The 27871-nt window shown below is 43.6% G+C and overlaps 1 protein-coding gene across 2 annotated transcripts in view; it reads left to right on the top strand.

Moving 5' to 3' along the window:
* The window catches only part of LOC120734982 (aryl hydrocarbon receptor-like), a 45409-nt gene that overhangs the window by 10938 nt on the left and 6600 nt on the right, over positions 1 to 27871 (top strand). For both annotated transcript variants that reach the window (XM_040034115.1, XM_040034116.1), the window contains exons 3-10: positions 4373 to 4464; positions 8842 to 8931; positions 17152 to 17263; positions 18244 to 18377; positions 18856 to 19058; positions 19877 to 19986; positions 25356 to 25497; positions 25671 to 27261. In XM_040034115.1, coding sequence (XP_039890049.1) covers positions 4373 to 4464; positions 8842 to 8931; positions 17152 to 17263; positions 18244 to 18377; positions 18856 to 19058; positions 19877 to 19986; positions 25356 to 25497; positions 25671 to 27261 — 2474 coding nt within the window. The remainder of the gene's footprint in view (positions 1 to 4372; positions 4465 to 8841; positions 8932 to 17151; positions 17264 to 18243; positions 18378 to 18855; positions 19059 to 19876; positions 19987 to 25355; positions 25498 to 25670; positions 27262 to 27871) is intronic.

Raw genomic sequence — 27871 nt, forward strand, 5'->3', positions numbered from 1 at the left:
GATGACAGAACTGAGCCAATAAAGACGCCTCTGGGTTTCTTAGAAACGTCTGTGCCTGCAGCCGGACGCTCTGTCCTTTTTTCTCTTCCTGTCCCCTTTAACTGACCCAGTGTCCTGGAAAGCTTCCCGCAGTTTTTTTTAAAGACAGGAAGCCAACCTGATTTCACTCCAGTGTTGCTGAGTCGTCCCATCCATGTTTGGACCTGTAGGTAACCACAGACATGATTATTGTTGTCATCATTAACATTAATAATCCTATTATTGTATCCATAGCTGGGTATTTGTTGTTCAGATAAGCTGCGGCTCTTGGAACACGCTATTGTCATTTTAATTTTAGTGGATTATATTTGTAAATGAACAAATACAAATAATGTTCATAAAGAGAGCAAAACATTATTAAAGAGCTGTTTCTGGCAGGTGCAGTAAAGGGAAGCAGGAATGAAAATTGTCATGATGATAAGGCCAAAGAAGTTCAGGGTCTTCCTGTGGATTCCTCAAAAACACATAAACCTGGCACACAGCTGCAAATATCTGCAGTTTGTCCCACTTTTGTAGCCCAGAACTGCTGCTCCGGGATTTGTTATGTAAGCTGTGTGACCATTCCCAAAGTCTTGTGACAGGTCATGATGCCTGTTTCACTGTGCACTGCTTCCCCCTCCTTCCTGTAGGTCATCTCTCTGACCACAAATGAAAGGTAGAGCTGTGGGATCAGCAGTGGGCCGTCCCTTAATGACAGCTCTTCCTCCCGCTGTCCTTCTCCTACTTGGCTTAACCCCATCCCCCAGCCCTGCTAATGCCAGGAAGGCGGCACAGCGTGCGTGTTTTCTCTAATATGTGTGCTGGTGTGTACAGCATGTGTTAGTAGATGTGGGAGTGGGGCAGCTGCATTGACTGTTCATTTTTGCATTGACTCTTTCTGTGCTGTGTTAATGCTGTCAATGCAAAGCAAAGGATCGTTTGGTTGTTTGCACAGAGAGGAAGGCTGTGAGGATGTGGTTGTATTGTAATTACTGCATGCCCATTTATACAAGGAGAAGGTTCACTGACATTACACATTAATATCAGAGCAGAAAATTGTGCATTATTTAAAATGTCAAACTCATGTGAACTTTATTGTTATGATAACTTATAATCTTATTTGTGTAGCACTTTATAAAGTGCATGTTATTGTAAATTATAGCCAAAAATGTGATGAAATATTAATATGTATGCGTACTAATCAAAATGAACGACAGCTTCAGGGATGTCGTTTCAAAGGTTTGGTGCTGCAAACTCAAAAACGTGGATTTGAAGTAAAGCAGTGGATAAGTCAGTAGTTTCTAATGGGATAACTAGAGAAGCTGGAAGCTCAGAACATGAGCTATGTAAGAAGGATTTGGGCTCTGTAGGGCTTTATGTGTGATTCATGAAAATATTTAAATCAGTTAAAAATTTCACGAGAAGCCAGTGAAGGGAAGCAAGAATAGAGAAGATGTGAGTTTTTACTGGTTTTTGTTAGCAGCCAAACTCCTGAGCTGTGGCAGGTTAGTGGGGCTGAGTCATGTAAACACTGTAGTCCAGTGGAAACCTGTTTGATTAGCTTGTGTAAAAGTTGTGACAGGGCCTTTCAGCAGGCGTCATGTAGTGAAGGCAGGGAATTCATTCAATCAATTTCAACTCTGTAGATTTTTATTTATTATATAAAAAAAAAAAAACACCCAGCACGCCCCTGTGGGCGGTCTATCCTTCAAGCTCGGGTCCTCTACCAGATGCCTGGGAGCTTGAGGGTCCTGCGCAGTATCTTAGCTGTTCCCAGGACTGCGCTCTTCTGGACAGAGATCTCCGATGTTGTTCCCGGGATCTGCTGGAGCCACTCGCCTAGCTTGGGAGTCACCGCACCTAGTGCTCCGATTACCACGGGGACCACCGTCACCTTCACCCCCACATTTTCCCTGAGCTCTTCTCTGAGCCCTTGGTATTTCTCCAGCTTCTCGTGTTCCATCAGTTTATCAGCTAATGCTAACATGCACACCAGCTGGGTGAGGGGTCAGCTATACTGACCTCTTGAAATTCTTCATAAAGGGCCATCTACTGTTCATGTGTTCAGCTGCGAGCTTGTCTGCTGTCACTGTTGGCACTGAAACTGTTACAAATGTGTCCAACTTAAGGGTCATTTTTATATCCATTTCTTACAGCAGTTAGTCATCAAGACGTTTCACATTAGTTTTCCTCAGATCTTCCACAAACAATTTAGGGTGCGCACACAGTAGAATGTACAACCACAGCACATCCACACTTACCATGACAGCGGCTGTAATGTAGAGTTAGTCGTCAGTAGTTGCTCCTCCTGTATGTAATGTGCACTTCAGCTAATTTTAATAATTGGATTAGAAAATGATTAAACTCAAATGTGTTTTCTTTGTCTTGGGTAGACTCTGATATACTCATTCCTTGTAAATGGCCTGTATTTGTATAGTGCTTTACTAGTCCCTAAGGACCCCAAAGCACTTTACATATCCAGTCATTCACACATTCACACACTGGTGAGGGCAGCTACATGTAGCCACAGCCACCCTGGGGCGCACTGACAGAGGCGAGGCTGCCGAACACTGGCGCCTCTGACCACCACCAGTATGCAACGGGTGAAGTGTCTCGCCCAAGGACACAACGACCGAGACTGTCCAAGCCGGGGCTCGAACCGGCAACCTTCCGATTACAAGGCGAACTCCCAACTCTTGGGCCACAATCGCCCCGCTTGTTTCTCAGTTGTGCGTCTAAGTCTCCTATTTCTATTTTTATTTTGGTTTGAGTCTTTTTTTTATTAATTAAAAAAGAAAATGTTTAAGAAGAGTGAGACCAACCCTTTCAGCAGTCTGTACATAAGCTCAAGGCGCTGTCATATGTGCAGACATTTGAAGGAACGCTCATGAACCTTTAGTTTGCAGCTTCTCGTCTGCGTTTTGTACACCAACACATTACAATAAAAACTGCCTGCAGAGCCGGCAGAGAGAGCGCCAAGTATGAGGGAGTGCCTGATTTTCAGGGTCAGTGCTTGTTTGTCAGGTTTAATCTATCAGTTACTGGGCCAGATACATTTGGCCAGTGCTGACATGGGGCCCACTGATGGGATCAAGCACGCTGCTTCCACCACAGTAGTTTAGCAGCAGCAGTGTTCATACAGAGCTCCTTTCTATCATCCAAAACACTCCCAAATTAATAAATAATTTCTTCGTGAAATAAAGTACATCAAAGTTTAACGCTCCAAAGTCATTTCATGTGAACTTCAAGCAGCAAGTCCTGGTGATGTTCCCACAGCTTCCCACGTTCAAGTAGCCAAATTGAAGCGTCAGGTAAGATAACCAGGTGTGCTTTGAAGAAGGGCTTCTGTGAAAGGAGTCGAGTGTAGCTGCATCTGTAGGGTGAAAACTGTGGTCACACACTGTGGTCACAGCGGCAGGTTAATGGGAGTCAATGGGAGTAAAACGTTGTAGATAAATTGCTCATTTGAAAACAGGTGAGGTTAATAAAGTGGTGGACATGATCAAATGTGTGTGTTTCTAATAAATATATTGTAAGTTCATAAGAAAAGAGAGAAAGGGGGCGTGGTGAAAAGCTGTAGTTGACCTGACAACCTTCAACTTCCCACTAAGCCAGTGGTTCCCAAAGTGGGGGGCACACCCCCTATGGGGCGTGCAGAGCCATTGCAGGGAGGGGGTGTGGTATAAATTTAAAAATATATATATGCTTAGACGCTGCTGGCATAATGGACAAATGCAAAAAACACAAAGCAGGGGATGAAGCATCGGCAAATATTCTTCCACACCAACTTCTTTCTAAGCCAAAGACTAGAAAAGATGATGAAGCTTAGCATTCTCATTCCCAACGTGTAATACTGATGATTTGTCATGTGTGTCTCATATTAACACGAAAGGTACCCTTCAGTGTCCTGATGATATGCTTTGGATTCTCAGTTGAATCCAATAGAATTCAGCTTGTGGCGGTAACACGCTCCAGCATGTACTCCAGCCCTCACGTTAACCTCAACCGTGTTTCATGATCAGAACATAAAACACATTTACATGTATAGATTCATTCCAAATGGCTCTCGTGCCTCCGAGTGCCTGACGGACGATTTGTCACGGCGTCGGGATGTGACGTGTTGCCTTTGGCTTCACCTGCACAACGATGAGAAGGAAGTTGTTGTCTTTCTTCTCTGTTTTAAAGTAAAAACAGTATATTTTAGCTCAAAAGCTCTGAACCTGAGGAAACTGCTTATTGCATAGAAACTGCATGAAGTGCTTTGTTAGTGTGTTTCCTGCTTTTAATGTGGAGAAAATAACAGCAGTACTGTGCAAACATCACAAGACTGAAGCATGTGTGTTTCTCTCTGCAGTTGCCCTCAACAATCGAAATGGAGGGAAGGATGGTCACAATAAAACAGGAGGAACAAATACCAAGATGCCCGAGGGTGAGCTTCTGCTGCAGGTCAGTTATGAACCACCAAAAGCACCATGACTACAACAGAGCAGCCCTTTATCATCACTGACCATGTGCAACAAAACTGTGACGCCTTTGTCTATATTATTATTTATTAATTAGTCAAACATGTTGTCTTTAGTGTTAGTTTGCTGTTAGGATTCAGTTCCAGGGATTCCCAGCTGGGAGCATCATGCAGGCTCTGGGACTCAGCTCTCGATGAGACTGTCTTTGACATTTTACTCTGTTCACGTGACTCATTGTTTCATTTTTGTACATTTGAGAACTGCATTAAAACTGCTGTGTTGCTCTTCTACCACCAAAGGTTCTGCTGCTGTAGTTCCACGTCTGACAACAGTCTCAGTGTTGTTCAAATATGTTTGACTCCATCTGTGCATGAATAATACGATTTAGCTTCGTTATACTTAAAAATACCTGAATTTTTAAAACCACACTTGTATAAATGTTTGTGTGGCAGACATGTGTAAAAAAAATGACAGTGACCTCTTTATGACAAAATCACAAAGTGTGTGAGGGATGATTCACTGCCATCCTCACATCGGTTCACACTGGTGCAATTAAACATCGCCTGAGCTGTTCAGCTGCAGCCAGCGAGCTGATGAGTAAAGGAGCAGTAATTTGCACTTTTGTGTCTTTGGGTCATGTGTGAAAACAGCGTTACTGTCATTCTCATAGCCACGAACAGCAGGAGGCTCAGTGTCTGTTGGAGCTACTTCAACGACGTTACTGCTCAAGTCTTCATCAAGTCAGTGTTTATATTTGGATTTCATCCATAAGCCAGCACGTAGCATAAGAACTTGTTCCTCAGGAACGCCTTGGGACTTGACAAATCGTCGGGATGTTACGCCTCGGGAGTGAGAACGGGCTGTAAATGCCTGGAGTGTTCCCAGGACTCACATCCACCAGGTTACTGGTTTGGTTAATCCACGGCCTCTTTATGGACCAGTTTGTGCAAATGTACTGTAAATATCACAGACTTCAGCTCTAATCAAATACAAATTAGGTGACCTGGAGAGTGTGATAGGATAATCTGATAGAAATGCTGTTAGGGGATATTTTCTGGAATTTCAGGTAGAAATTATTGATCAAAAATCGAGTTTGACTTCTAACAGAAAGATAAGAGCTCTGTGCCGTCTGTGCTGCGTGTGTGACCGAGGAGAAAGCTTGCTGGCTGCTGGAGCTTTTCGGGATCGGCTGCAGTCTTTGATTTTCCAGTCCACTTCCTTCCAATGTGCATCACACTGGCATTCCAGGAGAGCTGAGGAAACAGGCTCCTTTCTCCAACATTCAGACTTCTTTCACATGATAACTGTACGTTTCCCCAAACTGTTCAAAGTAAGAAATGAAAGGTCATTTGTAGATGAGTCAGGAGGCGGCTGCTCCACAGAGAACTTGCTCCTCATGCTCCTGATCCTCAGAATAAGCGAGGAGATGAACAGTGATGGTTTGTCTCCAAAGAATAGGCTTCATAAAAGGAGTTCTTGTATGAAGCCTCTTCCTTTGCTGTTCTTCACATCAGATGGTAGTGAATTATAGAGGAGCCAGTCAATTATTCAAACAGAGAATGGAGGAAATATGGCAGAATTTAGTAATTGTGCTACTTTTCCCTTTTAGGTAATGTTAATAATGAACACAGTGAAGGTTCACACAACAGCTACGGCAACACAGGACACAGGCTGACTGCTTTTAGTCTGGAAACCAAGAAGTACACAGATGATGCCTGAAGTAAACCCCTGACAGCTCGGCGGTTAATGATACCATGAGGTGCTAACTGGTTTGATTCTGGATGATTCAGGAAGAGTTCAGACACTGAACTGTTTGTGTCGCCCAGTTTCAGTGGCTGTTCATGCTCCCTGAAGGAAGCAGGTCATGGGAGGGCATCAGCGCTGTGCTATCAGAGAGGAGTGTGTGCATGTGTGTGTGTGTGTGCGTGTGTGTGTGTGTGTGTGTGTGTGTGTGTGTGTGTGCGTGTGTGTGTGTGTGTGTGTGTGTGTGTGTGTGTACATGTGTGTGTGTGCGTGTGTGTGTGTGTGTGTGTGTACATGTGTGTGTGTGTGTGTGTGTGTGTGTGTGTGTGTGCATGTGTGTGTGTGTGTGTGTGTGTGTGTGCATGTGTGTGTGTGTGTACATGTGTGTGTGTGTACATGTGTGTGTGTACATGTGTGTGTGTGTGTGTGTGTGTGTGTGTGCATGTGTGTGTGTGTGTGTGTGTGTGTGTGTGTGTGTGTGTGTGTGTGTGTGTGTGCATGTGTGTGTGTGCATGTGTGCGCATGTGTGTGCGTGTGTGCGTGTGTGTGCGTGTATCTTTGTGGGGACCAAAAAAATCCTGGTTTCCTGATGTGGTCTAAGAAGTCACCAAAATAAAGTAAGAAATGTTGCGGTACCTTGGACTGAACCATCACAGTCCTGATGCAGAGAGGCGAATATGCACTGTGGTAGAAAAAGTTCTTGTGTGAGTGGGAGAATGAGGCATGTTGTATAAAGTACTTTGACTGCTCGAGTAGAAAAGCACTATCTAGCATTTTACAGGCAGTCTTGTGTTGGCTATTCTTGTTGTTTCAAGAAATAACAACTAGAATAACGATTATGTTGATCTAAGCATCTACCAAGCGTTTAAACTGATTCTAGGCAATCATGTCTTTTAAATTTCTAAGTAAAGAGATGCTTTTTCTGAAACGTCGCTTTTCTTTCTTTTCTGTTAACCATATTTACAACAAAGCGACAGAGCATGTTTCTCTGGATGACCTTACAGCAACCTGGAAGTTTGAGGTAATTTGTGTGTACTTCAGGAATGGGACCACACCTCATTCACTCCTCTTTTTGCCTGTACGCCTCCCAGCACCACAGGTTTGTTCTTACTGTCATGTGGACAGGCTGCAAGAGAGAAAGCAACTAGAGGTGGCACCATACCACTTTTTTATGTCCGATACCAATATTATAAATTTGTATATCTGCCAACACCGATATGAATCGGTCTTTTATACCCGTATGCAAAAAATACACTGCACCCAAAATATTTGTCAGTTCAGCGATACTGATCTTTTCATTTAAACTTTTAGCAGAAATCGAAGTATTTAAAGTGATATTCAAAAAGGAATTTAAAATGCAATTTTATGCAGGTTTCACAAACTCTTTGGTTCTGAAAGAAAGAAGTGCAATATCAGCAGAAAATAATATTTATATTCAACAACTTTAGAAAAAATGGACCCTTTTATTCTTAAAGCTGAACATAAACCGACTTCTTATAACGACAAACTCCTCCTGAAACGTTGGAGGTTTTAGCTCTTTATACAGCAAAGTCACAGGAGGATAAATATAATCATCAGGCGTTTGTTAAAACAACCCCGTCCCTCACCACGTGAGAACCCTCAAACTGAATGGTAATATAACGACACTCATTTTCACTTTTTCACAAAACTCAAACATCACTACTTCCACGTCTAATTGTCTGTAACGGAGGCGTAGTGAACTGGATCCCACTCTGTGTCCGGCGGGTGCTCGCAGCGGGAGCGGGGCAGGTTTTCTCGGGAATCCCTACCTTGGTACAACACCTGGTTTGGCAGGATGTAGCGCGGCTCCAAATGCTTTCAGTGTGAACTCCAGACTGCCGACAGGTCTCGCACACAACAGCCGCACTGTCACGTGACGCATACTGCTCCGACGTGCTGAGGTCACTACCTGGGTTACGCCATGTTGCAAGTTTTCTGAGGCGCTTATGTGATATTTAATGGATCGGATTATATTTTTTTTCTCCCCGATATCCGATCCAGTAATTTAGGTCAGGATCGGACCGATGCTGTATATTGGATTCTGTCTATCCCTAGAAAAAAGTCATGACCTCAACCCAGAACACCTTTGGGATACCGCGAGCCAAAAACTGGAGCTCTCACTGTTGTAGCTGCGAACATCATATTAAAAACTATCAATTAACAAAAGCATATCTTAGGTTTGAATGTTTGTGAATGCAGACAAGCTAATACTGTACTTTTTTCAATACAGCGTACATTCACTGTAATCGTCAAGACTGTTGTCACGCTCAGTCATTGCTCCTCATGCAGGACAGTTTCTTTGGAGGTCTGCACAGCCAGAGAGCCAGCACCAGTCCTCACAGAGGGCCCACCACAAACCACAACCTCAGATCCACGTTTATTCCACCTCCCACTTTCTGACTAAAATGTTGTTAGATGGAAATGAACGAAAAGGGAAAAATAGAACATATTGTTGTACCTGTTGTTCGTCAATGTATATCCTCTAATTAAAGCCACATCATTATGATCATGTTGGCTGATGACAGTCAGATGCTGCAGCACACGGATGAAAGCACAGTAATGAACCGTGTCACTGTCTGTGCATCTGCTTTAACAGGCTCTCAATGGATTCATCCTGGTTATCACTGCCAGTGGGACCATCTTCTACTCCTCTCACACCATTCAGGACTATCTGGGCTTCCATCAGGTATCAGTCTGTTTTTCACTCTAATTACATCCATTGATTGTCATTCCTCACTACTGAGAACCAGAAGCCAGAGTAGCTTAGCATTTAGGCAGGCGACAGGTTCTAAATGGGTGTCATTGTGACATGGTGGCATTAAGTAGGTCCTGGGTTCTAACAATTTATTCGATATTTTATATTGTATTGAAATACAAAAGTAGTAATTTTACAGGTGTTAGAGGCTCTGCTTCATCAGCTGATAAATGCATTGCTTGCGTGCAACAACTGGCGGGAGCAACACGGGGGTCTGCGTCGATCCATTAGTATAGTCCCTGCATGCTAGGGTCACAGGCAGCTGCAGAAAGACCTATTTATAGCTTGGCCTTTTGTAGAAACCAGCGGCCACAACAGCATCCTGCAGTGCACAGCACGTCTCTGCACCACTGCTCGCACAGTGTTACGTCCAGCTTTTAAGCACTATGTACAGGTGGAGCGTGCACCATTATTATATCTAATAGTAGAACTTCTGTGACAATAAAAATGTAATAAAAATGCATCTGTGACATATAATCAGGGTTCTATATTATAGAAAACAAGGAACTCTGTTTAAAAGAAGTGCTGTGGGACTTCCGGTTGAGCTTTGATGGAGTGGGACGCGAGTCTGGGAGCTCCCGCCGATTTCGAATAAGTTGTTATTCATTCGCGCTTTTCAGCAATATTTCCAGTCCTGTTTTGGTTTGTGGATTGTTTTGTTGAGAAGTTTTACTCGGGCCTGCGTAAAATGGCAGCAAAAAATGTTAAAACCCGCAGTACTATTCAAACACAACTGAGGCCTAGTTTGCAAACCGCGACCACACCCTCGAGTGAGCCGTCGTCTCCTGCAAAGCCCCCCTCGTGCCAAGCTAATCCTGGTATTGAAGCTCTCAAGGTCGAGTTGCTGGCTGAGGAAAGATATCGCCGACATCTTTAAAAAGGAACTTCAGGACACTCTGGGTGATGCTTTGTCTACCATTAAGTTCGACCTGCAGGTGGTGAAGACGCAGCTGGCGATCGATAAAGCTGCCAATGACGCTACCATGTCCGAGCTAAAAGGTACGGTGAAGGAGATGGAGCACGCACTTACTGTCTGCTCTGATGATATAGCTGAGATGAAAAACACTATCAAGGGCCTCACAGCTCATGTAGCCAAGCTGGAAAATACGTGTGAAGACTTGGAGTCCAGGTCGCGGCGCAACAATGTTAGGATAGTGGGAGTACCGCAGGGCCCTGACACGTGCAGCACTGCTGCCGTAGCCTCCCTGCTAAAAGAAGCATTTGATCTGGAGAAGGAGCCGCTTTTGGATCGTTCGCACAGGACCCTCCAGCCCACACCTAAGCCCGCCGTCCACGAGCCATTGTATGCAGGTTTCATTACCACACTGACTGTGATGACATTTTACGACGTGCTAGAGAACGCCGACAGATTAAAGTTGGAGACCATCTCAGTCTTCCCCGACTACACCGCCAGGGTGGCACGGGCTCGTGCTGCATTCAACGAGGTCAGGCAGCAACTCCGTGGCATTGAAGGTGTTCGGTATGGCCTGCTTCATCCAGCGCGACTCCACATCACATATAAGGGTGTCGAGAAGGACTTTGTTTCAGCAGAGGAGGCCAGTGATTATGTCAAAACTTTGATCTCTGGGTGAGCCTCGATAGCCCCTCAGTTTGATGCTGTAATGCTGCTAAGGGTTCACGCTCTCGTTAGGTTTAACGCCACCTGTGCATTGTTTTCTTAGGCCATTGTGCTAGTTATTGTACTGTTGGTGTGCTGGTTCCTTTTATTTTCTTTGTTAATTAATGAAACTGAATCATGTAATATATACTTGAACTTCAGACCAGTCCAGCACAATCTTCTCCAAGCTGTGTATTTGTGTTCAGGGTTGGGTTGGGGGGGGCTGTCCCATTTCGGCTCTTCATGGCCACTGGCATTTTGGTTTGGTCTTTTTCTTCTTTTCTTCTTCCTTTTTATGAATGGTTAATGGCAATATAGACCCCAGCATTGCTGGGTCAGGCATGGTTCATTAGTTGGAATATCAGAGGTATGGGTAGCCCTGTTAAGAGAGGTTTTTACTCACTTGATACGTCTAAATTCTGACATAGCATTTTTACAGGAGACTCATCTTCGCATTAAGGATGATTATAGGTTATATTGCCCTTGGGTGGGTCAGGTCTTTCACCCAAATTTTAATTCGAAAGCTAGAGGAGTGGCCATTCTCATTAATAATATATCGCTGATAGGAACGGCAGATACATCATTGTTGCTGGTACCCTAATGCAGAAAAAGGTTTTGTTGGTATGTGCCCTGAATTTTGATGGTGCTGAATTCGCTAATAGATTGCTGAGTAACATCCCCTTTCTGAATACTCATTTGCTGATCCTTGGTGGAGACCTGAATTGTGTTTTTGATCCAACCTTGGATCGATCTAGTCCTCGTAATTTGACTCCATCATCTGTCTAAAACATTCTCAGATTTTATGAAACAGAATGATCTTGTTGATCCATGGAGATTTCGCAACCCTTCAATCAAAAAATTTTTGTTTTTCTCTCAGGTCCACCAGTCTTATTCCAGGATTGATTATTTTTTCATCGACAGAACTCTTAATTCATGTGTTAATTCTTCTGACTATTCTGGTATTTTAATATTTGATCATTCTCCTCTGCTATTGGATGTTCAGCTTTCTACCTATAAACGTAGTCCTCCACTTTGGAGGTTTAACTCTGAATTTATTTCAAGCTCTATTGAGGAGTTCTTGTCCTTCAATCAGGATGATTCAGTTTCATATTCTCTGCTATGGGAGACTCTTAAATGCTACCTGAGAGGTCAAATTATTTCTTACTCTGTTCGTGCTAATAAAAAGATTAATGCCAGGCTTAAAGAACTTATAGCTGCAATTAGTAACCTTGATCAAAGTTATACACTGAACCCTTCTCCAGAATTACTGAAGCAGCTCCTTGATTTGCAAGCAGAATTTGATCTTATGTCAACCAAAGAGGCTGAGCACTTGTTACTACGCAGTCGTGGCTCATATTATGAATACGGTGACAAGGCTAGTCGCTTGTTGGCACATCAGGCCTCCTCGCAAGTGATACCCAGTATTAAAAACTCTTATGACAATATCACTACAGATCCCTTGGAAATTAATTCTACCTTTAAAACATTTTACTCTTCGTTGTACAAGTCCAAATTTCCCACGGATAAAGCTAAAATGAATGAATGTGCTTCTGAAGAGCAGAATGGTTTCATAAAGGGACGGCAATTGTTTTTTAATACCCGTACACGCTTTAATGTTATTTACTCAAAGCATCTATCTGAATTTCCCGAACTTGTGATTTCTTTAGATGCTGAAAAGGCTTTCGATAGGGTGGAGTGGGAGTACTTGTTTGCAGTTTTAGAGAAATTTGGTTTTGGCGATAAATTTATTTCCTGGATTCGGCTTCTTTATTCGTCCCCTAAAGCCAGTGTTCATACTGATGATCTTTACTCTGATTATTTTGCGCTGGGTCGTGGTTGTCGTCAAGGTTGCCCTTTGTCTCCCTTACTCTTTGCCGTTGCCATCGAGCCTCTGTCTATTACATTGAGATCTTCTTCTGTATTCAGGGGAATCATCCGTAATGGAATTACACATAAAGTATCATTGTATGCAGATGATTTGTTATTATATATGACTGACCCCACACGCTCCATCCCTGTTGTTTTAGGTATTCTGGAGAACTTCAGCTTGTTTTCAGGTTATAAATTAGATTTAGGGAAAAGTGAGTGTTTTCCTGTTAATACGGCAGCACATCAACTTCAACAGTCCAATCTACCCTTTCGTCTCAGTCCATCTGGGTTTAAGTACTTAGGGATTAACGTGATTCGTTCTCTATCTGGCCTTAAATCAGCAAATTTGTCTCCTCTTATATCAAGGATCACATCTGATATTCAAAGACGGGGTAATCTCCCCCTTTCTTTAATCGGTAAGATTAATGCTGTTAAAACGAACATCTTACCAAAATTTTTATTTTTATTTCAGTCGATTCAATTATTTTTGCTGAAACGTTTTTTTGTTTCACTGGACAAGATTATTGGTTCTTTCATTTGGGGAGGGAAGCCACCCAGGGTTTCTAAAACTTCACTGCAGAGATGCAGATTTAGTGGAGGACTTGCATTACCTCATTTTCTAGCCCACTACTGGGCCGCTCACATCCATAAAGTTTGCTACTGGCTAAAATCTTCTGGTTCCTCGTGGTGTAAATTGGAGCTATCATCATGTAAGGGCTCTTCTTTACCAGCTTTGCTCTTTACCCGTAAGACCCTCTCTGTACACTGATAATCAGGTGGTTCTTAACACACTCAAGATCTGGTTTCAGTTTAGACGGCACTTTAATTTTGTAATGCCGTCTTCCTCGGCTCGTCTAAGCAACAACCATTTGTTTCCCCCTTCACTCTTGGACATTCTCTCGACATTCTCAGTGTGGTGTGACAAGAGTATAAAACAGTTCAAACATTTATATGTGGATGGTGTCTTGGATAGTTTTGCCAACTTGTCTTCTCGTTACGATCTCCCTATCACCCATTTGTTTCGCTATTTTGAAATTCGACATTTTGTTGCCAAGTGTTTCCCAAATTTCCCCTCTTTACCTCCAGAACAGCAGTGGGAAACCACGTTATCATTTATTCCTCATCACAGAGGAACCATTTCGAAACTCTATGATACTATCCTGTCTTTTAGTAACCACTCTAATGTTAAGCTTAAGTGTCCATGGGAAGGAGAACTAGTGTCAGGGCTGCACAGCAGTCGTGTGGTGAATTGAGAAAAGGATCCAAGATGCAGGCACTGACTGGGGTGCAAGTGAATGTTTATTTGCAGAGGTGATAAGGTGACAAAAACAGGAGGAGCAGAGCGGGGAGTAAACCAACCTAAACTGGGGAAAACTAAAGAACTCAAACCAAACACGCACGGGAGGAGGAACAAAATACACAATGAAAGATGGCGGAGAGACGCAGACTGAACACCGGGTTACACAGACTGATGCAGACGGACATGGCGTTAAACAGACGACGCGACAGAGAGCTCAGGAAAACACAGGGCTTAAATACACGGGGAGTAATCAGGGAATGGGCCACAGGAGGGAGACACAGCTGGGAGCAATTAGGCTAACGAGACAGGGGAGAGGTAAAACTGAACACGCTGACATGAGACATGAACTTTCAGAATAAAACAGGAAACTAACAGACACAGAGAACCAGACAGGACACTGAACTTGACAGGCAGACTCATAAGTAGACACAATAACACCATGGACAGACAGAGGGAACACAGAGAAGTGGGAGCAGGCAGGCAAAGAACAGAAACCTAACAAATGGCAAAATCACAACAGAATACATACTCGGAATGAACAAAAGCATAAGGAAACACAAAACACTGAGTCCTCAGACTCAGGACCATGACATGACCATGAGTAATTAGTTACTGATTACTTTTTTCAAGTAACTTGACCAACACTGGTGATAAATGCCACGGCTCTCCTTGTCACCTTAGCCACATGCTTTTTCTGTGTCCTGAGCTACAAGGTTCCTGGACTGGGTATTTTGCTATTATGTCAGCTGTTCTTGGGGTAACTCTTCATTCCTGTCCTCTGATTGCTGTATTCAGGATTCCTGATCGCTCACGTACACTTGATTCCACACAAAAGGATATTATAGCCTTCACATCCCATTAGCGAGACGTCTAATATTGTTGCATTGGAAGTCTGTTAAGTATCCTACTGTTTCCCAGTGCCTTAAAGATGTTGTGTTTTTTTTTAAACTTGAAAAAATTAAATCTACGTTGAGAGGTTGCAAAAAGTGGCAACCCTTTATTTCTTATTTTACTAGTCTAGAGGTAGTGCCTGTCTAAATGTACTTCTGTTACTGTTGCATTGTTTTAGAATGCGTTTTTGTTTAGTTGTTTTTATATATATATATATATTAGGGGTGCAACGATACACAAAATTCACGGTTCGGTTCGGTTCGATACTTTGGTGTCACGGTTCGATATTTTTTCGATACAAAAAAATGTTCATGCCTTTTTAATTTGTCATTTATTAAAATTATAAATATATATTTTAACTCAAAAGTACAGTTTTTAAATTTAACCCTAACCCTTGTGCGTGTTTTATATTTTGACAGCGAATGCGCACCTGCGGACCACTTATGTGCAGCCCTGGTTATTTAGCTCATCATATTGCAGCCACAGAAATTATTTTGTCCATGAAACCATAAAGCTGCACTTTCTTTTTGCCTTATAGTCTGATTTGTCATAACTTCTCCGTTTTGTGGTAAGCTTTTCTTTGGCTGTCACTTCTTCACCCTGACCTGTCTTATTTGGCTCAGCAGAACTGAAATGCTTTTACACGCTCACTCACATAAGCTCAGCGATTCTCTGCGCGATCAACCTCTCACATGTTTAAGCTTGCTGCGGGAGATTTCACTTGTCATGTTTGCATAGTAAGCTAACGATTAATAAGACGATGTCAGAGGAATTGGTGCACAAATTATCATCACTCACAGATCAGTGCTGTCGCTCTCTATACACAGTTCGCACGATTGCAAAGTGAAAGCAAAAAAACAAGCGCAAATTCAAACGCGACTTCAATATGTCACATATTGACAGTGGCTCACCGATGCCAATGACATAATTACCCAGCTACATTTCTGAAAGAATGCAAAAGCATTGACATATATTTTTCCTTCCTACAATAGCCCGACGGGCAGGGCAGAGATAGATTTTGGTAGCCCGACTGAAAAAATCGCTAGCCCCGGGACGTCGGGCTAGCGATATTGCAAGCCCTGTATCTGATTGAGGAATCACTCATCTTTGGAAAAGAGAGTTTATTACAGAGAAATGGCTCTTTCCAAAATAAAAGCTATACTATCCGCTTCTTCTGGGCTATATTCTCAGCAGCATAAGGAGAATCATGTGCTAACAGCTGTCTAAATGACTCGGCTAAAGTTAGTAGCATGCTTGCTTTTTTTTGTCTGCTTCCACTTGTCTTTGCACTAGGATGATGTCGGCGTAAATGTGCAGTCATATTCGTTGTGTTCCCACTAGTGCTTTCAGGTTAATCTCGTTGAAATGACCTTAACGCCACAACACGGCAAATCTCCGTTAACGAGCTACCGCCGATCGCTCCGTGCATGGGGCTAGACGGCAAACACGTTAACGAGCTAACTGCGCTAACACACTAGTTCACACCAATGTAATTGAGCATTGCATGGCACATCCAACATACTGTTTTACTTTAGTCCATGACTCGCTTACCTTCAGGGTCATACGTCACATGAAAACCAAAATAATTCCAAACGCCAGATCTGAATGAGGGTTGGGGGAGGTGCCCTGCGCTCTTCCTTCTGACTATGCTGTCTGTGTTGAGCGCTCAGTGGATCTGCGCTCGACAGTGCAGCCTAGGCGGAGTAGTCGAACGCAGATTCACTGAGCGCTCAACACAGACAGCATCGTCAGAAGGAAAGTTGATAAAATAAATTACAAATGTTGTATTGTTCGATACATATGCGTACCGAACCGAAAGCACTGTATCGAACGGTTCAATATCGATACGAATATCGTTGCACCCCTAATATATATATATATATATATATATATATATATATATATATATATATATATATATATATATATATATATATATATATGTATGTATATGTGTATGTGTATGTGTATGTATATATATATGTGTAAGTAAGTATATTTACTTAGGAAAATGAAGAAAGGTCAATTGTATTTCGGTAACTGCAAGTACTGTTTTCTTATTTCAATAAAAATATTTGCAAAAAATAAAAATAAAAGAAGTGCTGTGTCGACCGCACACAGAGTCTAAGCAGGTTTGTTTTATTCTTTAACTTCTCTTAGACTAAAGTTAAAACCATTACATCACCTAATGTGTGCTTTTAGTTTACTGGTAGCATTAAGTGTGTTACTCAGTGAAGATGCTAGTCTCCATGTAACTACTATGATGAGGCACAACAGATGTTTACAACAGCAGCAGCATAGATTCACATTCAGATCACTTCACATAGTCAGACTCACACAACCTACAGTCTTTACACACTACCAACACTGTTGCATGTCAACGGATCAACAAACAATGAGGTTGAGGAAAATAAAGAATTATAATCAGGTTACGTTTTTAAAAAGCTTATAAATGTCTCTTTTTCTCTCTCAGACTGATGTCATGCACCAGAGTGTGTATGAACTGGTCCACACGGAGGACCAGCAGGAGCTCAGAAGAAACCTGGACTGGGCTTTGAATCCTCCTGATCCAACATCCCCCAAAGGTGATCTTACCCCACACGTGCTGTCATTCCTGTATGACAGCTCAGCACACACACTCCTTTACTACAGAGCCCTTTACCCTCAAAGGCTTTTCCCAGTTTCTCAACCTCGTTTTTCTTTTTTATTCTGTCTTTGCTTGGTAAAGTTTTAACTTACCTTTGCAGCTGTGAGAGTTATTTCAACAGCATTGTGTTTGTTACAATGTTGGACCCAAAACTTGCAGATTTCCCCAGATTCTGCAAATCTTTCAATATTATCGTTGCCATCATCTAACTGAATATTATTTGTGAACTTCTTAAAGACTCAAATATGAAAGTCTTTGTTTTCGACCTTCCACTGCTGTCCACATGAACACAACCATGAACATTTGGATGTCAGTATCAGATGGTTTAAGCTGTGAGAACAGCCTCAGGTCAGATCACATGACCCTGTGATCTTCACTGTGGCTTATGAGGTGAAGTGTGTTTGGGTTTTAAAATGCTTATGTGTTATGTGTTAGCACTCTGTTTAAGACCTGTGGCCCTGACACAACCGACGGACTCCGAGAAACCGTTTGCACTCTCTTCTTTAAATCATTTGCAAATCTCAGGAACACATTTCTGAAAACATCAAATCTTTAAACCAGGACAGTTTGCTACATTATAACAACTCATGTTGAATTTGATGTGTCTCAAAAAGTTGAGGCAGGAAAAAGCAAAGCTGGAGGAACATTTAAATGAACCTGTTGAATGAACAGGTTGTATCTTATGGAGGTAGAGTTTCTCAGAAGATGAGCAGACGTTCTCCAGTATAAAGTTCCCAACACTTTGAGTATCTCATCATCCCGAGTACCTACTGTCATTTTAAAAATCTCAGTGCCCAAGGGACCCGGTTGAAAATTAATATCTAATGCCCATTCAGACCTTCAAGAATCACTGCATTACAAACACACCGACACATGGAAGTATGGCTCTGCCCACAGTTTTCTTTGTGGTTTTTATAGAGATGGAATTTGACAGTAGCTCATCTGTGGTCTGCTACAACCCGGAGCAACTGCCCCCGGAGAACTCGTCCTTCCTGGAGAGAAGCTTTGTGTGTCGCTTTCGCTGCCTCTTGGACAACTCTTCTGGTTTCCTGGTACGTGACATTTTCTATTTTTACCAGAGCTAACACATCAACACGCTCAACACGCTGGACTTGACGTCCCCGTTCTCTGCACGTAGACATCTATCGTAGGAGTGTATCTGTGTATTCTTATAAACCTGGTGGGTTAAAGACATGAACAGGTATTTATGTAGTACTTTTCAGCTCTAACTGAACCCTCAAAGCCCTTTCTACTCACAGTCTGGATCACTAATATTCAAACTGATAGGTGATCAGTTTCCTGAGCTTCATTTTCCCAGAAAAGGATCCAAACTTTTATCAGAGTCGTCTGCTACCTGTTTCCATGTCCCCATGCCCGCTAACTCCCACCTTCACTGAGGTTTTCCCTCAAAGATCCATCTTTACAGTTACCTGTAGTACTCACAGGTTATAAAAATAGTACATCTACTAATACAAATACAAAGTCACATCCATTACCAGAAGGATAACTGGTTATTTTGCTTACTTCCAGGCTTTGAATATCCAGGGAAGGCTCAAGTTCTTGTATGGGCAGAACCAGTGGCAAGAAAATGGAGGGAAAGCTGCGCCGCTGCTTGCATTATTCGCTATTGCAACTCCTCTTCAGCCTCCATCCATTCTAGAGATCAGAACCAAGAACATGATCTTTAGAACCAAACACAAGCTGGACTTCACCCCCATGGCCTGTGACGCAAAGTAAAAATACATTTCAGTACTTTGTATTCGACTGAGACACCTCACGTCTGTTTGTTTGTTTGTTTGTTTGTTTGTTTGTTTGTTTGTTTGTTTGTTAGGGTTAGGAGGTACAGTTCGGTTTGAGATTTGTGTTAGCCACATGCTAAAGTGGAGCATTTTCATTGGATGTTAGATTTCAGGTGACATCGCTCATTTTCTGTTGAACGATTTTGGTGTTTCAAAGTGAGACAAAGAAATCTAGCTGACAAACCACAGACTAGTTATGCTTAACCTCCTAAGACCTGAACTCTTCCACGGCAGCATTTTTCATTTCTCTTTGATATTTGGGCTGATTGGGACCTCATGAATGTAAAAATAAAGAATTACCAGATTTTTTTCAATCTAATTTTTGTTTCTAAGAAAAATGAAAGCCACGTATGAGGATATTTGTTTAAAATTTCAATAGAACAGTAGCAGTATAATGTCCTCGTGAGTGGATATCAGGCCCTTGTAGAGCGAAATTGAGTATTTTGGTCTAAATAACCCAAAATGTGATGTCCACATATGTGGACGCCAGGTCGGAGGTTAAGTTAAGTTGTGTTGTACGTGTTTTGATCATATGTATCCTCCTTCATGAGATCCATGGGTGTGTCAGATGGGTGGGTTTTATTTTTTAGAAAAATGGAGAAAACTGAAACAACATCACACTGGTAGAAGTTTCACAGGGTGACTATACTAAAATATAATTCTATAGTTTTTTGTTTTTGTTTTCTTTACAGTGACACGTGGAATGAACTGTAAACAGCTGCCCGAGGTAACTCTGGTCGTTTTTTGTACAGGGGGAAGATAGTGCTGGGGTACACGGAGGCTGAGCTGCGGGTGAGGGGCTCTGGCTATCAGTTCATCCACGCCGCAGATATGTTGTACTGTGCAGAGAACCATGTCCGAAGTAAGTAACCAAAAACCAGCTGTCAACCAAAACAGTCTAGTTCATTCAAAGATGGGGCTGAACACTTGTGCCCTGTGCAGTGCCTGAAAATCCTCATTTCCATCCTCTGCGAGGCGTTCTTCTGATTTGTTGCCTCGTGTAAACACAAGTTTTAATCAGCAGGTGGGTGGAGCTTCTGTGGTCATAACCAGAGCTGTGTGACTGCGAGGATAATATCAGGAATTACACAACAGTAGGAAAGAACAAGTTGTATGAAATTGTGTAAAACAGACTGAAGCCTGAGCTCTCAGCATGTGTCTGTATGTTACCCTCATGATGTGAAAGCTGTGGTGTGTTTGTTCTTTGCAGGCATGTTGTTATTACCAGGCCTGCACTACTGCTGCGGCTGATTTAGCCCATTTAGCAGGTTACATGAGCTGTTATACATGTCTGCTTTAATACTGAAGAGAATTATCAGCTTGACAAACCTGACCGTGACTTCACTCCTTCACCTGCCCGAATTCCATTTTACCACAACCCAGCAGCCTGCCGAGCTCTGTTTCCTGTATGCGGTAAAACAAATTACAAAAGCCTTTAAAACGACAAAAATTATTATTTATTTACTTTCAGACATTTCATAAATTAATTAAAAAGGTCTTAATGTGTGCTACTATTGCAATTACTGCTGTATACGATTACAAAACTGGATAAAGAACAGTTAAAAAAACCATAACATTCAACACGTACAGATCCAAAGTCTTCCTCCTCCTAGCGTTATTCCCGCTCTGCAGGGTCCGCTTTTCTGCAGTTTTTGTCACTTCTGACCACGTGCCCATACCATCGCAGTTGCGCTCCTTGCATCTTCTCCGTGATCGGTGCGATGCCCAGCCGCTTTCGGAAGTCGGTGTTCGTGACATGGTCCCATAGTTTCAGGCCCAGGCACCATCGCAGCATCCGCATTTCCATTGTGTGAAGGGCCTGTTCGTGCTTTGCGGTGGACGGCCAACACGCTGATCCATAAAGGGCCACAGGGCGCACTATGCTTTTGTAGATCTTTGACTTGAGGTGGTCAGGTATTCGTCGGTCACACAGGACACCAGTGACTTGGCACCACTTCATCCAGGCCGCATTAATCCTGGCTCGTACGTCTGGCAGGATGTTGCCGTCATTGCTGATCATCGATCTGAGGTACCTGAAGTGAGATACTTTTGCCAGGTCTTACCCATCGATGCTGATGGTGCCGTCGGTTTGGGGGTCGGCTTCTAAGTACTCAGTCTTCTTGGTGTTCAACCTCAGCGCGTACTCACTCTGGCGTGTCTTCCATTGCTGCGTTTGGCGTTGCAGCTCCATCCGGGATTCATCTGCGATGAAGACATCATCGGCATAGAGGAGTGTCCAAGGGCGGGGTGCTTGGAGGTCAGCGGTCACGGTGTCCATGCAGAGGATGAAGAGAAGCGGGGACAGCGCGGAGCCTTGGTGCACGCCCACGGTGATGCTGAAAGGTGGCGATGTTCCCGCTGGGCTTCTGACTGTGCTGGTCACGTTTCTGTACACGAGCTTGATCCAATCGACGTAGGCCTCGGGGACCCCGTGTGATCACAGAGAGTGCCAGATCAGGTCATGAGGGACTCTGTCAAAAGCCTTCTCCAGGTTGAGGAATGCCATATGGATGGTCTTGGTGCTTCTCCTGCTGCTCCTGCCGCATCCTTTGACGAAGCCACACTGGTTGGGCGTTACTGTGACAATTTCTCGCAGCTGGGCATCGATGAGCCGCTTGAATACAGATCCAAAGTCTGACTTCCTAAAATGATTCTAGGATCAGGTCAGCAGCACACCACAGTGGGCTGAGCAGGCGATCCATATACTGCATGTTTTCCCCTCTACCCCTCCTCCGCTGTCTGCTCCACTGCACTGTCATAAAATAATAAATGCTAAAAATAAATAAACAACTTAATTTTTAACTAAATTCTAAAATATTATCAGATGTCACTAAATGAATAATGTACTAAACTGTGAAATATAGCAACCCTACCAGTAACTTGCAAAGCCAAGCTGCACACGTGTTGTGTAGCTTTGTTCTCTCTAGAGGGAAATCATAAAAGCCAGCAGCTAAAAAAGCTCTCAGCAGTTGTGACACTCAGAGCAGCCATGTGATGCTATATTTACAATTCAAATTAAACCTCTCATTTTTAAGTCTACCTGGAGTCTAGAGAAGCAGCTCAAGAACAACATGAATCGTTTTTGTTAGCAGCCTGGTCCCTGCCAGTTACTTTGGAAGCACTGAGTAATAAACGTGAAGTGGGAGTTGAACTAGACCAATTATGAAAATGTTGTGCACTAGAAGGACAATGACTTTTAATATAGTTTGCAATATTTATGAATTAAAGTAAAAGACTGAATGACTTATTATATTAAATTTAACGTGCTGGTGAAAAGCAATCCCAGAATTCATTACGGCAGCCCGATGCTGGCAGGGAATGATCTCCTTAGCAGAAAAGCTAATCTCACAGATCTCAGGCAAGGTTGGGGTGGAGCAAATTTTGAGAGATCCAATTAGTAACAGAAGCTAGACAGTCATTAATATTGGTAGGATTATTGAGTTTGTACATAGAAGTAAAGTTATATGTCATTGTTAAACTATATAGAGAACAGGGTAGAGTCCAGGATTTTATTTTTTATTTATTTATTTTATTTATTTATTTTATTTATTTATTTATTTTTTTGCCTGTCCCGTTTGGCTCTTTTGCCATCAGAATTATTGTCTAAAGGCGAAGAATGATGCCCAACGGATTTACTTTACCAAATTGACCATCCCAGCCTTGCCGTAATGGTCCATTAGATTCACCTTTGCTTTTATTTTATTTTATTTTCACTTGCTAAACACAGGACAGACATGACTGGGGAAAGAAAAGGGAGAAAGAAAGAGGGAAAGAAAAACAGCGGAGAAGAGGGACGGGGATAAAGGGCAAAAAAACAAAAACTAACAAAACAAACAGACAAAAAATCCATCTATCAATCACCTGGATCACCTGTTGAGAAAGAAAAAAAGAGAAAACAAGGAAAAAAAGAGCAACACAATAAACAACATCACGATGATCTATGTGAATATGACAGTAAGTACTAAATATTAAACATTATTGTGCAGCACGTAAGATCGACAGAACACAGTGTGCTTTGAGGTAGGAGCCAAAAAGGGTGTAGTTTGTGTGTGTGATCACCCGTGTGTACACCTGTGAGCATGGACGCGCTTGTTTTTAAAAGGTTCCTTCATGTAATGATCTGCTAGAGCAGCGGTCCCCAACCCCCGGGCCACGGACCGGTACCGGTCCGTGACTCATTTGGTCCCGGGCCGCGAGAGTGACTCGGGTGTAAAATGTATGGTTTTCGGGGTATTTATTGGTTTTCAGCGTTATTTTGTTATCGTTTTTTTCGTTAACTCGGTTTTCCTGGGTCTTTTCACGTGTGTTATGAATAAATCTTTTTTCGGTACCGGTGCTAGTTTTATTTTGTTGTATTTATCTGCGACACCTTAAAGGCCGGTCCGTGAAAATACAAACACACAAACACAAAGAACCACCAACGCACCGACGTCTGAGGGCGTCTGCCACTGGCAGGGGAAGTGGTGGGGGGAGATAGACCTCCAAACCTTGGAGGGCCTGAGATGTCCCCAGAGAGGTGGCGTCTGACACCCAACCTGACATATAGACACAGACATACAGGCACACACAGACACAAACATCCATTCCCACCCTCATGCTCTCATATGCACTTACTCCACACTCAACCAACGTGGAGACAGACATAGAGAGACGCTGTACACACGATCACACTCCCCAAGCGTACTCTAAGCCCCGGGTCTAGGTACCCTTGCCCCTGGAGAGGGAAACTGCACACAGACCCAGGTAGTGTTACCCTCTTCCCTGGGGTGGAGAGATGCAGACCGCCCTGGCTCGGCAGCAGCAGGGAGGCCCCACACTCCAGACCACAGTCGGACGGCCAACTCCTCCTCCTGGCCCCCCGCTCCAACAGGCTGCAGAGAACGGGGGTGTGAAGACTCCAAACCTCCCTCCGCCCACTCATTGTGTCATGGTCCTGGGTCGTGCGACCCAGTGTTTTGTGTTTAGTCTATTTTGATGTTTATTGTTTGTTTAGGTTCATTAAGTTATTCCAGCTCATTTGTAATTATATGACCCTTGTATTGAGCCTCCCTTGCCCTTCATGTGTTTATGTCTGTGTGTCTTGTGTTGTCAAGTTCATGCTGTCGCTTCTGTCATCTTCCCCTGTACTCCGTCTCCCTGGTTCGTGCGTCTACCTGTCATGAGTCATGTCTGCGTGGTTATGTTTAGTTCATGTCATGTCTAATCTCCATGTTTCCTGTTTTACTTTGAAAGTCTGTGTTCAATGTCAGTGTATTTAGTTTCACCTCTCCTGTCCTGTCGTTAGGTTCATGTGTGTCAGCTGTGCTCCCATGTGTGGCCACTTCCCCTGATCATCCCTCATGTGTATTTAGTCTCGGTGTTTCATGCAGTCTGTGTCGCGTCGTCTGTGTTCCCACCCTCCGTGTTTCCATGCCCAGTCTTTTGTATTCCCAGCCATAGCCTTACCATAGTTTGTTCCCAGTTTAGGTTTCTGTTTAGTTACTGCTCTTGTGCTGCCCTCATTCTTGTTTGTTTCTTTTGTGATTATCAGCCACAATAAAAGGCTCGCTTTTGTTTAAGTTCACTCCCGTATCCTCACTTGTGTCTGCACCTGAGTCCTCCACACGGTCTGCCACTGCGGACCGTGACACATTGTAGTGTTGATGCATGTGTGTTCTAAGGTGCGTTTAAGAGTCCAGGATTTTAGACTTGATTGAAACACAGCTCCCGACTCAGCAGGCTGTGAAAAACACTAAACCAAAGCAGGTGGCTCAACATTCACACCCAAAAAGTTTTTGCTACTGAACAACCTGAGTATATGTAGGAAATCCTGTGCTGAGGACGTTTGGTCTGGTCAAAGAGTTCAGACAGCTTTTGTAAGTAATCCTGTGGGATTAGTAAACAGATTGAGCAAAGCTGCAGGGCTGCCTGAAGAGAGGATCGGGCAAAGCATCAGAGATGAGAGCAGCACCACCACGTGCACTTCAGTGGACAGATGGGCACGTGGTCAGAAGTGACGAACCCTGACCATGATTAACGGTCTTTGTGCCTGACCATAACCCACTAGTAAAGATGAAATGAGTCCACTGTCAGTCCACTGCCACCCTGTCCAGCCTGGCAGGACACAGATGCTGTGGATAATTTGTGACAACTTTCGATGAAAACTCATTTCAAAGTGTTATGCAGATTTAGACTGTCATAGTGGACAGAGGTTATCTCTGAGTAACAGTTGTTTGTGTTCAATGTTTAAAGTGATGAAGACTGGAGAGAGTGGTCTGACTGTGTTCAGACTCCTGACTAAGGAAAACCAGTGGAAGTGGGTCCAGGCCAATGCCCGGCTGGTGTATAAGAATGGGAAACCAGATTACATCATCGCCACCCAGAGGCCTCTTTTGTAAGTACCTGTCTGTGTACAAATCTCATTTGGTCATTTATCTCGAGTAATACACTGAATCAAACCATTAAGATATCCATCCTCCTTCCCTTCAATGCCATACGTTTGTATTTCTTAGTTGTTAAAAAAACTGCACAGAGAAGTCCTGACAATGATGTCTTCTGTGTTTATAGGGATGAAGAAGGAGGAGAACATTTGCGTAAGCGCTCTATGCATCTACCCTTTACGTATGCTACAGGAGAAGCCCTGCTCTATCAGTCCAATCATCCCATCGCAGGCTTTAGAGATGGCAGCTGTGTAAAAAATTTTAGCAAGTCAAAGAAGAATCGGACTGATAAGCTGCTGACGGATGGTCTGGACCCAGGCTCCCTTCTTGGGGCACTCATGAGTCAGGATGAGTCAGTGTATGTTTGCCAGCCAGCTGTGGAGCCCAAGCTGTCATTTCACAGCAGCTTCTTTGCAGAGCACGTTAGTTTCTCTGAAAGTGAACCCTCCAACCTGCACAGAAGCTGGAATGAACCTGCTAATAGTGTCGTAGGTCCAGGTATCACAGAACCAGGTACCAGCTTTGACCCACTGCTGGCTACTTTGGACTCGCTCTCTTTGGAGGGCCAAGGGATGGATGCAGAAGAGAGGAGTTACTCAAACAGCGAGCTGTTTGGAGCTCTGGAAGGGCTGGGCCTGAGTGCTGAGGACCTGGAGTTGCTGCTGCTAGATGAGCGTATGATCAGAGTTGAGATGGACCCTGAGCACGTGCCCACTTTGGATGATCTGCTGACAAATGATGAGATTCTCTCTTACATCTATGACTCGATAGAAGGAAGGACTGATTCCACTGTACATGGAGGACAGGTACCTCCTAGCACTACCGCAGCAACCTCCACACCAGTGTCATTATCAGAAAATAATCTTGATACAAGTGTGCAAATGCAGTTTTGTCCCTCCAAGCCTCCAATAATGGAGCACACTCCCATTGTCCAGCTATCCCAGCAGATGCAACAGCATCTCAACATGCGAACCACTAAAGTACCACCTAACTGGGGCCAGCAGAGTGACCATTTCCCCCACAGGATAGTAAATGGAGAGCTGCTGGGGCAAAATCAGTCTATTGCCAATGGACAATGGACAGCCCAAGACATTCTAGTCCCAGCAGAGATCGAGTTGGAGCAACTGACCACACAGCAGACTACTTTCAATGACAAGACCTCAGACTTGAATAGCAAGCTTCACCAACACTACCTTCAGCAGGAGCAGCAACCAAGGACCCAGAAGCAGCTCTCACTACAGTGCCATGCCAAACAGACGGCAGCAAACCTTGACGGACGATGTGGTCCGTCGAGCCCAGAGCATTCAGCAGAAAAAATGCCATGGCAGAACTACAGCTTCAGCGAAAGCCTGGGCAGCAGTTTCTGCATTGACAACAGCCAAAACGCTCTTACAAACACCTCACTGGGGTCTTGCAGGGATTACAACAAGCCCACTATGGACAGTGTGGATTACACAGTCAGTGGAGGTGGTTTGCTTGAGAGAAGTGCAGAGCAGCGGGGCGCTGAGAGCACAGTTGCATCTTTTCGTGGAATGAACCACAAAAGCCACCCAGAGCAGATCCCGGGCCCCTTGTTCGAGGTCATCTCCAGTCTGTCGCAGTGCCCTCCCTGCACTAGCTCCCTGGAGCAGATTCTAAGAGTGGGTAAGCCCTGCTGCCAGCTCGACCACTTTGGCTTGGTGACCTCTGAGATCCTTGACGACCCCAGTCACAGCAAGGTGAGGTTGCTGATAAGTGGCACATTGTCATGACTTTGAAATCATTACTAGCTGCACAGCTTGGAGGTTCCTTCCTGAGCCGGGCATACAGACTGTGTACCCAGGTTTTAACTTTTTAGTAGCTTTTACATTTAAATCTGTTATTAAGGAAATCATCTTTTATCTGTCTGTATTCTATGTATTTAGACATGAAGGTGCATCAGTTACTCAGTAATTTGATTAAAAGAGAAGGAACGGTGGTTGATGGGTCTGTCTGGAACAAGACAGTTCTACTACAACGGCAAAAGCAAGACGCAAGTCCTCAGAGCTCTTTGTGTTGCTTGTGCACGAGGGAGAGAACTGTGACGAGCGCCGTTCCTTCCGCTCAAACCCCAGTCGCTCTCAGCCAGCTCCCCCGTAGCACTGCTCTTTATTGAGGTTACGTCAATATGCATACGTTCATTAACATATGACGTCTTACACAAGCATACATGTGAACAAAGAGTACCTTGTCTGTGTGTACGTGTAGCCATGCGTGTGTGTGTGTGGGGGGGGGGGGGTCAAAATGTGACCCTGTGAAGACTCCCCAGACCTGCTGTGCCAGGAGTCCAGCGGTCCACCTAAACAAAAG

This window comes from Simochromis diagramma, unplaced genomic scaffold, assembly GCF_900408965.1.
Source record: "Simochromis diagramma unplaced genomic scaffold, fSimDia1.1 OVJJ01000176.1, whole genome shotgun sequence".
In the NCBI taxonomy this organism is placed as follows: domain Eukaryota; kingdom Metazoa; phylum Chordata; class Actinopteri; order Cichliformes; family Cichlidae; genus Simochromis; species Simochromis diagramma.